The 12154-nt window shown below is 38.4% G+C and overlaps 1 protein-coding gene across 1 annotated transcript in view; it reads right to left on the minus strand.

Annotated features, from left to right (window-relative positions):
• ttc17 (tetratricopeptide repeat domain 17) overlaps positions 1–12154 on the minus strand; it is a 102611-nt gene that overhangs the window by 71904 nt on the left and 18553 nt on the right. Inside the window, exons 5-8 of the mRNA XM_028793498.2 lie at positions 9856–9984; positions 4901–5010; positions 3800–3947; positions 1449–1588 (exon numbers count right to left, since the gene is read on the minus strand). Coding sequence (XP_028649331.2) covers positions 1449–1588; positions 3800–3947; positions 4901–5010; positions 9856–9984 — 527 coding nt within the window. The remainder of the gene's footprint in view (positions 1–1448; positions 1589–3799; positions 3948–4900; positions 5011–9855; positions 9985–12154) is intronic.

Below are 12154 nucleotides of genomic sequence, written 5' to 3' on the forward strand. Positions count from 1 at the left end.
GCCATCATCGCTTAAAATTGTCCAAAATGTTTCCAGGACAAGATCCAACGTGCACACGCTGCAGTCAAGCTCCAGCCTCAGTGGGTCACATGTTTTGGGCCTGCGCCAAATTAACATCATTTTGGACCAAAATCTTTAAATGCCTATCAGACAGTCTTGGTGTCTAACAGAACAAGATGCACAGGACAGAAAGATATGGAAGAAGATGATGATCCGCTGTGGCAACCCCTAACTGGAGCAGCCGAAAGAAGAAGAAGACAGCCTTGGTGTCAAAATCCCTCCTAGCCCATTAACAGCTGTGTTTGGGGTACTCCCAGATGGGCTTAAAGTGGAGAAGGACAAACAAACTGTGATTGCCTTTACTACACTATTGGCACGTAGACTTATCTTGCTCAACGGGAAGAATCCTAACTCACCTCTTTTTAGTCAGTGGGTACCTGATGTTATGTACTATTTGAAACTGGAAAAAATCAAATTCTCACTTAAAGGATCTGTGCAGAACTTTTTCAAAATCTGGCAGGATCTAATCAATAAAATTTTAGAATAAGCTTTTAAAGCACTGAGGAAGCAGGTTCTCTCCCTTTTTTCCATTTATCTTTATTCACTTATTAATTCATCTATTTACTTATTTTTACTAGCTTTAAAGTTTAACTTTGCTGACCTAGCTCTCTTTCTCAGGGGTGGAGGTTGATTTGTTTTCGATCCTATTTTTGTAACAATTGATTTATTTGTATGGAATGTTGTGTGATTTTAATAAAATCAATACAATTAAATAAAAAAGGAATTGGCTATCATCTTCTCAAATCTGGATTACTTGGATTTCAATACGGATTGTTACTCTGAAAAGATTCTGTTAAATTCCACAAAAGCGTGGCGAGACTGGGTTTTTACAGCCAAGTAGCCTACCTTATTAACCTGAATTGAATGGCACTCCTAGAACCATTTTATGACTTTCAGAGACTATAAGCACAGAATATTATCCACATGAAAGTCTTTATTCAAAGATGAGCATACTGCTTTTATAGAGAGTTGTACATTTTCTACACCACCAATGTCCACTTATTTAGTGTCATTCAAATATCCCTACGTTTGTCAAGGAAGACAATGTCATTTATAAAAAATGTACCCTACACAATTACAATGCTATTGCCAAACATGTATGTTTATACCACAGTTATGGACTATACTATGCATTGTACCAAACTGAACCATGCTCATGATGGGGGTGAAATTTGTCTGGAGTAGGTTAATGAAATTTTGGCTTTATAAAATAACTGACCAGTTTGTGACACTTAAACCAACATGGACAATATGATAAAAATATACGGGAAATATATCAAACTGTACTATGGATAGTGCAAAGCAGGAAGATGTTGTCTTTTTTTGTAAAGAACAAATAAAAGAATAAATATAATAAAAGCAAAATATAATTCCTAGAAGCCTCTTACCTATGTTGGGCTTCTAATTTTTGCTCTAGTTTCTGCTGGCAGAGGACAGCATGTTTACGTTTCACGGCCTGCTCAAACCCAGGCCTGGCTTGAAGAGCATGGTCATAGCAAAGAACAGAGTGGTTGTATTCCCCCAGCATCTGAAAAACAGAGAGAATTATGATCCAACGGCGAGAAGAAAGGCAGTAGTAGAGAAGATGACAGAATTGGAATGCAAAACAAACAGGAGACCAACAAATATTGTGAAAATTTAAGAAATCCAGATCTAGAATCCATGTAATAGCAGTATACTTATGAGCAAAATCTAGCAAAAATAAACATTTACACACACACACACACACACACACACACACACACACACACAAAACTCCAAAAGCACTTTCCACATCTAAAAGTTTAATCAGTCATCAATTAAAGCATTAAAATGTTTTACCACGTTGAAAAATTTCAGGAGTTTATTGACCGTCTCCCTTGAAGTGAATTGAAAATTGAGATAAACATACATTCAATGTCCACCATTAGAGTTAACTGTCACATCACACAAATCTTTTAACTGACAATGTGCAGAGACAATGCTATCACGTAGGGGATATCTGAAGTACTCCTTTTGTGTTTTTTTTTTTTTTGTATTGAAGACTAAAGAAACATAACATTCGGATAGCAAGTTAATTCAATTTGTGGTCAGCAGGGTGAGAGGCCTATAAGGACAGCATTGTTGTTTCAAAATTTTCAGTCATTCTTTCTGTCATTTGGATAGAACTTTACTCTTTCCATCTTTTAAGACTTCCAAATTTGTTGAGATCCCCTTCTAAAAATGACATAATTGCCTAAAATGTGTGCTGTTTTGCTATATTCATCCCAAAGCACAATTATAACTTGTTTTGCGTTGCTAGGAAGAGAGACATTCAGAACATCGAACCTGGGCTACACTCTCTTCCTGTATTTCACAGAAGTCAAATTTGCCATGTCCATTTACTGGTCTGGGAGCATGCACTGGTACAGCACATTGCCGCCACCACCACACAAGGAAACAGCTCGGGATCCCGGTTGGCAACCCCCATTCCCAACCCCCGAAAATTACCATCTATCTGCCGCAGCCAGGTGTTAAATGGGCATCTCCTTGCCCTGGTCCAGCCGCTCAGGTCTTCAACAATGAGGATTCCACGAGCTGGATCGCCCTCGGGGAATCCGCAAACATGGCCACAGTGCTGTAACGGACACACCCTCACAATGCAGGTAATGTGCCTCAACCTGCCTCATTCGGGACTCCATGAGCAATCACTCATTCGACACAAAGTCAAACCAGCAGTACCCAAGGATTCTCTGAAGAGACACAGTACCAAAGGAGTCCAGTTCTCGTCTCATGTCACTGGAGAGCGTCCATGTCTCACAAACAGGAAACACCAGGACTCTAAAGACTTGGACCTTTGTCCTTTTGCAGAGATGGAGCGCCACACACCCCTTTCCAGCGACCTCATAACCCTCCTATGCTCTCCCAATCCATCTACTGATTTCATAGGAAGAGTCACCAGAGTCATGAATGTCACTGCCGAGGTAAGTAAACCTTTCAATGCTGTTGCCACTCTCTCTGCAAAAAGACACACTGCTGATGGCCGTGCCCAAAGGGTCATTAAAGGCCTAGATATTTACTAGACACTGAAAAAAATCTACAGAACAACAACTGGTCTGGATTTCATGAATTACTGTTATCAAAACATTAAAAGAATATGCAGAAATAACAACTTACAACATTTACTGATGCATACAATTTTACCAAAATTTCATGACTGACAGCTTTTGTTGGTTGCTACAGCTGTTCAGAAGTTGCTCATTCCAAAAAAACTCATGAAATATGCACTCAGCACTGCCTGCTCACCCCATTACCCTCTCTGGCAAGCATACAGTTTTGCTTCTGTTTGTCTAACCAAGAAAAAGGATCAACATGCACGTTGCCAGGCACATTTGCACACAATCTAGAATCACTGATGTTGCTTCATGCCTGGTGCAAGAAAAAGGCCCGTTTCTTTGTCAAACCAAAAAAAAAATGTTCCAAGTCTTAAATTTCTGTAGATTGTACATATTCTTTACTTAACTAGATAATCCAATGGAAAACTATTCTTCATTCTCAGCAGTAATACAGTTTTAAAGCAGAAATTGTAAAGGACATGATGAGGTTCCACAACTAAACCAGAAACATAAAATTTTCCAGTTCAGCCACTTGCACTGTCGTATTCTGCTTTTTTCCTCTATCCCATTGCAGTTAATACATGTGAGATTGACAGAATAAAATTTCAGAGACAGTAAGGCTAGTATGACATCACCTAAGGACAAGTACGTATCAATATACTTACCGCATAGATGTTACCCAGAGTGTAATGGCTAGTCAAGAAATCTGCAGTGATGTCCAAAGCTGCATGGACCAAAATAGCTGCATCAGCAGAGAAATGGGCTCGATGTAATACATTGGCCATGTTGATTAGGGCCACATCTTTGTGTTGCCTGTTAATTGCAAAAAAAAAGGGGACAATGAAGACAAACTAAAAATTATTCCAATTCAAAAAATGAAATGAAAACACATTTGTCTGCAAGACATAAAAAAGAAAATACAAAGCCAAAATTAGCAAATAAAAGCCATCACAGCACTAAGGAGAACATCATTAGTATACTTATGTAATGCCTGCCTGAGAAAACAACAAAACATATGCTATTATAAACACTGGAAAAAAAGGAAGTTTTATGCAGCATTACTGGACATTACATTAGAAAACCTAATTACAGCACCCCTGTGTTTAAAGCGTGTCACACACGTGTGACTAGGAGTGAGCTGAGTGCACCAAGCAGAGGTAATTATCTGCCAGGCCAGGGGGTGGTGGGGTGCACTAAACCTACCTGTTATCTCTACAGGCCAAATATGGGAAAACCTGCCTGATTCAATGACACTTCCAGTTCCGTGTCCCCAGACGGACGTCACTTCCGGTACCGGCCAGATGACATCACTTCCGCCTTTTGGCTTATAAAGCCGCCATCTTTCCTAAACCAATCAGTTCAGTGGAGAACTCAGAACAGTACACATGAGTGCTGTACAAAAGCCCTTTTGCAGCCATGGACAATATATGGGTGGCTGCCCCAAACCTTTTTGCGTGTGTCAAGGCTATTCATTTCACAAGTGCTTAAAATACTTTAACATTTGGAATGGTTTACTAGATGTTCCAAGATTGTGCCCTATATTTAATACATCAAGCATCACACGATATTAACTACCAATATTTTACAATATTGATTGACACATTTATAATATAAAATAGCGCTCAAAGTTATTTAAACACAGTGAATAAAACCTTCTAAACACTTCACTACTCCATCCTCATTTCAAGCAGACAAAAGATATCACAAAACTAATGTTTTCATTAACAAAAGACTTTAATGACACGTAGACTGAGCAATTCACATACCTGGGTGAAAAGTGAAGTGCACGCAGTGCACATTCCACTACGTGGCGCGGTTCATTTTTCATTCGCCAATAAAATGCAGCCATGTTATACAACACCCATGAGGAAGAATTCTACAAAAAAATATATATATAATTGAGTATAAGCAATAAAGGACTACATAAATGACTACAAACTATTAACATCTTTAACACTGGCACGCCAAACCTGATGGCAGCCTTCCATACTACTGAAAGATAAGTCTAATTTTAAAAAGTTGTTATAAGCTATAGACAACTCATTTTGTGACATGAATTTTCATCAAAGTATATGAAATAAAAGGGGGCAGTGGAAAAAAAAGGATTATGCAACACCACACATCTGAAATCTTTACCTTCCACATACAAATGAATTTTATTTTATCTTTTAATCACAAAACTTCAAACTGCATACCCAATGCAACAAACAGCAGCACTTGAAAAATTTTGTAATAATAATTGACAAGGGTTTATTACAAAAAAACAAGCAGAAGCTAATTAGCTTAGGAAGCAAGCCCTGCACATATTTAATCTACCTATGTATGCTACAGTCTGATCACGGTGTTCTTTCCACTTAACTAGAGAGTCAGCCTAGTTCTGCATAATGTAATGAAAACAGAATAACGACTGAGGTTTGTATAAAAACTGAGAGAAATGGAACAGAGCTGGAGTACTGTTGTGAAAGAAGAATAAGATTTAAATATGTTCCTAGGACCAGGTAAAGAATCTGCAGCAAATAGAAAGCTACAAAAATTTAGTTTAGCTGTGTGTACCCAGTTATAAAAACCAAACAACCACTTTTGTTACATATATATATATATATATATATATATATATATAAAATTCTTTTCACGTTTGAAACGGAAATTACATATGACCACAGAGGAACAGGAAAAACATTCTTAATAAACCTGATTCTTGCCGAGAGAGCAAATGGTGACATAGCTCTGGCTGTAGCGTCATGGGGAATTGCTTCTACATTATTAGATGGAGACCGTACAGCACATTCGGCATTGCAATTACCATTAAACCTCGCTCACAACGAAAACTCAATTTGCAACATACGCAAGGGCTCTGGAAAGGCAAAAGTCTTGCAACATTCAAAGATAATAGTTTGGGATGAGTGCACCATGGCACATAAAAAAGCTTATGAAGCCTTGAACAGAACAATGCAAGATCTCAGAAGAGATCCTACCAAAATAATGGGAGGCACTGACGTTTTACTCGCAGGAGATTTTCGTCAAACATTACCAGTTATTCCACAAGGGACACCAGCAGATGAACTCAACATGTGTTTAAAATCCATGCTTCTCCCAAGGTCAGTTATATGTTGCATGTTCTCGGGTAGGTACACGAAAAAATTTATACATTTATGCACGTAATGGGCAAACAAAAAATGTACTATACCCGAAAGCACTGCAGTAGTACTCAATGTATCTTTACTTCTTAAATGTTAATGTATTACTGTTTAATAATTTATATGCTTCTTATATGTTGTTCAAATTTTTTTATCAATATACCGGTAACGTGCAGTGAATACACTTGACTTGGGCATTCCTAGTATTCATCCTCTTTCTCTGTACGTTTAACTTTCGTTTGCTCAGAGGTTGATGTGCTTGCTGCTTCCTGAGCAGATCTTCTTTACTCCACCCTAGCGGGCCACTGCTTCTCTTTCGTCGGCATCTTTTCGCGTTAAAACTGATTAAGTTAAGTTTTTGTGTTGCAATTACTTAGTACGTTTTCTTTAACCTTTCACTTAATCTGGCACTTAAGTCTTCAATCTGCCTCAAGAAAGATTAGGGAAGGTGGTAGGGAATGAGAACGGCACCCATACGCATCCACCGCACGGACGCCCTGCTGCGTGCTGCCAAGAGTTGATTCTACAATAAAATAAAGATAAAAAGAGTAATAAAATCATCACCCCAAAGCGGATAGTAGATGTCACGTAGTATATGTGTACCAACTTTTAGGTCAATAGGTGAAACTGTTTGCGAGATACAGGTGATTTAAAATCCTGGACAGACAAGCGAACAGCCACGGTACCATATTATAGAAGAAGATTTTACTGTTTAATAATTTATATTTATATGCAATGTGCTTCTTATATATTACTTCATATTCTCATATGATAATGATGTTAATAATGTTGTTTATATTGATTTCTATGTTATTGTAAGTGCTCTTTATTTGATGAAAAATAAAATTGGCAATAAACAAACTTTTTAATTTTATTTTAATTTTATAAATACTACATTTTATTTTTTTCCCTTGCACTCAGTGAGCGAAGCCAGTGGGCATTCAGCTAGTATATATATATTGTGGCACGCGGCTGGGGGTGGCACCCAGAACGCCCAGGAAGACAGGAGGAGGACTCATGCCTCCTCCAGACCACGAGGGGGCGACTGCCCAGGTTCCTTTGGGGGCCACGGGTGCAGGGTTTGGAAGCCCAACCCTGTAGGGGCCCGTGGTCTCCGCCAGGGGGCGCCCCCATGCCTGAAGGACCCAGAACCCCAACACTTCCGCCACACCAGGAAGTGCTGGGGGGAAGAAGACTGGGAACACCCGGAGGGCTTCCGGGAACACAGCCGGCACTTCCGCCACACAGGGGAGTGTCTAGGGAGTGTCGGGGATCACCTGGAGCCCATCCGGGTACTTATAAAAGGGGCCGCTTCCCTGCAAAGGAGGACTGGAGTCGTGTGAGGAGTGGACAAAGTTTAAAGGCAGGAGAGAGGAGGCGGCCCGACAAGCAGGCAGAGACTGAAAAAGAGCCTGGACTTTGGGGAGATTGGTGCCGGAGGCACTGGGGTTTGTGCACAATGGACAGTGTAATTATGGAAAATAAACGTGTGGTGGACTTTAAAAAGGTGTCCGAAATACTTCTCAATATATATATATATATATATATATATATATATATATATATATATATATATATATATAGTGAGCACCAGCACAAAAGAACATTACAAGCACAGATGCACAGTACAACTGTCCACATTGACCTTTTACAGATGGTGCATCGGGAGGTTAAGTAACTGGTCATTTTTTAAATGGTAGCCAGAGTTCAGTACCTACACCACTTTATTACATTGCTTACAAACTATGCTGTAAAATCAAACATCCCACTTAATTTAATTTAGGGTCCTGGAGAGTTTGACCTATGTCAGCAGAACTGTGAACGAAACGGGAAGACAGTTCATCACAGGCTCTACACACATCCACACAGGGCCAATATAAAATTGCTAATTAACTAATTTTAATATTTCTGAGATGGAATAGTGTCAAGAAAAAAAGACCACTGGCCCACTAGCAAAAGCTCAGGATAAAAACTTAACCGGGCCAAAATGGACTGGATTAGTGAAGTTTGCTTTTGTGTCAAGATTTGAGAAAACTGACAGAAAGAAACACTTAGTCCAAAGATTTGTTTTATTACTCGTATACTATGCTTTGAAAGAGTTGAAAGATTATTTAATCTAAATGATGCTTTTTAGATGATAATAAATGTTAAGCTTATAATACATGAAAGTAGAAAAAATGAAAAACACAAATATTACTTTTGCAAAGAAATGTATATCTTAATCATGTGTTATAGATTGTTACATATAAAAAGAAACGAATTCTACGTAGGGACAAAAGTTCAGATCATGCCAAAGATAGCGAAGAAGGTCTGAACCTGTGTCATCACTGCCAAACTAACTTTACTATCTTCTTATATAATACGCTACAGTGGCTGTCCGTTTGTCTGGCCAGGATTTTAAATCACCTGTAGCAAGAAAACCGTTTCATCTATTGACCTGAAATTTGGTACACAAATTCTAAGTGACGTCTACTATGCGCTTTCGGGTTGATGATTTTTATTACTCTTTTTATTTTTATTTTATTATAGAATCAGCTCTCAGCAGCGGGCAGCAGCAGCTGTGTGGCGCATGTGTACGGGTGCTGTTCTCATTCCCTCCCACCTTCCCCGTCACTTCCCCTACCTCTTCATATCTTAAATCATTCTTGAGGCAGATTGAACACTTAAGTGCCAGCTTAAGTGAAAAATTAAGAAAAACATACTAAGTAATTGCAACACAAAAACGGACTTAATCAGTTTTAACATGAAAAGAAAGAAGAGAAGAAGTGGGCCGCAAGGGTGTAGAAAAGAAGAGCTGCTCAGGAAGCAGCAAGCGCCTCAACCTCTGAGCAAACAAATGATAAACGTACAGAGAAAGAGGATGAAAACTATAAGTCAAGTGTATTCGTGCCATTACTGGTTACTTATATTTTGTATTTAATATTTTATGTTTGAATTTATTTCCCTTAATAAATAAGAAAAAAAAATTATATTAAATTTTCCCAGATAGTTTCATTTTTCTGTCTCATTATTTTCGGGAGGTGGGTGGGCGATTTGTCGATTTAGGGGTTTCATAAAAGAGTTAAGCAGGGTTAGGGATGTTAAATAAACCCATGAAACAATGAAGTGGTATGGATATGTGATGAGGAGAGACAATACATATGTACAGTAGGAAAAGAGTGATGGGAATGGAAGAAAAGGGGGAAGAGAAAGCGAGAGAAACCAAAACAGAGGTAGATGGATAAAGTAAAAGAAGATCTGAAGGAAAAGGGCTTGACTGGTGAGGAGGTGCAGGACCGCGCTGTGTGGAGAAGGCTGATCAGGCACAACACCCCCACACTGAAGCAGGAAAAGATGAAGAAGAGGAAGAATGTAATTAACAGGATATCAGTCTACCATACACCAAATTGATGTATTCAGTAAGTTATTTGCAAAGCTTAAAAAATGTACACTTGTTGATATTAAATATTCAAGTAATATTAAAAAACAGAAATGGCGATTTTTTTTATAATAATGAGACAGACTTGTAAAATTTCTGTGTTTATAACAGCATATGAATAGTTTTACTGGATGAAAATAATGTTTACTATTTTAAGTTTCCTTACTTTTTTCATGGCCTCATGAATTCGATGTCCCACTTCTTCAATACTCCAATGCTTCAATGATATGGAACTAAAAATAGAATCTTCTTTAGATAAGAGAGGAGCAGTCAAGTTCACCCTCTCCTGAACACCCTAAGGAAAAAAAATCAAAATATTTTTACTTCAACCCATTGATCCAAATATCCACCTATTCATCTCTTTACTGATTTCATTTTTTTCCAGGGCAGTACAAAAAGAAATAAAGAAGAAAAAAAGATGTTTCAGAGAGAGGGTGTGAAATGAAGAATGACAGTTTTAACACTTTTTGATCACTGTATAACTGTATACATGTTATTCTGTCTTTTATAACACTGCACACATAAATCTAAATGTGTGATTTAATAGTTTCCATGTCTTAATTATTCTTCTAAAATGTAGTGAAAATACAGAAAATCCCTTCAATGAGTATTTGCATCCAAACACTTTACTGGTACAACATATAGTCATGGCCAAAATTATCGGCACCCCTGGAATTTTCCCAGAAAATGCACCATTTCTCCCAGAAAATTGTTGCAATTACAAATGTTTTGGTATACACGTATTTAATTTCCTTTATGTGCATTGGAACAACACAAAAAACAGAGAAAAAAAGCCAAATCTGACATCATTTCACACAAAACTCAAAAATCAGGCTGGACAAAATTATTGGCACCTTCAATTTAATATTTGGTTACAAGCCCTTTGGAAAAAATAACTGAAATCAAGCGCTTCCTATAACCATCAACAAGCTTGTTACACCTCTCAACTGGAATTTCCAACCATTCTTCTTTTGCAAACTACTCAAGGTCTCTCAGATTTGAAGGGCACCTTCTCCCAACAGCAATTTTGAGATCTCTCCATAAGTGTTCAATCGGATTTAGATTCTGACTCATTGCTGGCCACTTCAGAACTCTCCAGTGCATTGTCTTCAACCATTTCTGGGTGCTTTTAGAGGTATGTTTGGGGTCATTGTCCTGCTGGAACACCCATGACCTCTGACGCAGACCCAGCTTTCTGACACTGGGCCCTACATTGCGCCCCAATATCTTTTGGTAGTCTTCAGATTTCATGATGCTTTGCACACAGTCAAGGCATCCAGTGCCAGAGGCAGCAAAACATCCCCAAAACATCTTAGAACCTCCACCATGTTTGACTGTAGGTACTGTGTTCTTTTCTTCGTAGGCCTCATTCCATTTTCTGTAAACAGTAGAATGATGAGCTTTACCAAAAATCTCTACCTTGGTCTCATCTGTCCACAAGATGTTCACCCAGAAGGATTTTGGCTTCCTCAAGTACATTTTGGCAAACTCCAGTCTGGCTTTTTTATGTTTCTGTGTCAGCAGTGGGGTCCTCCTGGCTCTGCTGCCATAGCATTTCATTTCGTTCAGATGTCGATGGATAGTTCGAGCTGACACTGTTGCAACCTGAGTCTGCAGAACAGCTTGAATATGTTTTGAAGTTGATTGGGGCTGTGTATCCACCATTCGGACTATCCTTCGTTGCAATCTTTTATCAATTTTTCTCTTTTGTCCATGTCCAGGGAGATTAGCTACAGTGCCATGTGTTGTGAACTTCTTGATTATGTTGCACACAGTGGACAAAGGAACATGAAGATCTCTGGAGATGGACTTGTAGCCTTGAGATTGTTGATATTTTTCCACAATTTTTGTTCTCAAGTCCTCAGACAATTCTCTGCTCTTCTTTCTGTTCTCCATGCTTAGTGTGGCACACTCAGACACACAACAGAAAGGTTGAGTCAACTTTTCTCCATTTTAACTGGCTTCAGGTGTGATTGCTATATTGCCAGCACCTGTTTCTTGCCACAGGCGAGTTCAAACGAGCAAGATATGCTTGAAATAAAACGATTTACCCACAATTTTGAAAAGGTGCCAATAATTTTGTCCAGCCCGGTTTTTGGAGTTCTGTGTGACATGATGTCAGATTTGGCTTTTTTTCTCTGTTTTTTTGTGTTGTTCCAATGCACATAAAGAAAAATAAACGTGTATACCAAAACATTTGTAATTGCAACAATTTTCTGGGAGAAAAGGTGCATTTTCTGGGAAAATTCCAGGGGTGCAGATAATTTCGGCCATGATTGTAGGTAAGGGACATGGCAGGGTATTACACCATTTTTTTTTTTTTTTTAATTTACATTGGTATCCTTCATATTGTAATATACTTAATACAAGAACATGCATGAAGCACCCTTACTTTTTTAAGTACACATTTGAACACAAGCATTTTTTTCAATATTTGCATTTAAATTTGAATTATGGTCAAATTT

This window comes from Erpetoichthys calabaricus, chromosome 2, assembly GCF_900747795.2.
Source record: "Erpetoichthys calabaricus chromosome 2, fErpCal1.3, whole genome shotgun sequence".
NCBI lineage: Eukaryota > Metazoa > Chordata > Cladistia > Polypteriformes > Polypteridae > Erpetoichthys > Erpetoichthys calabaricus.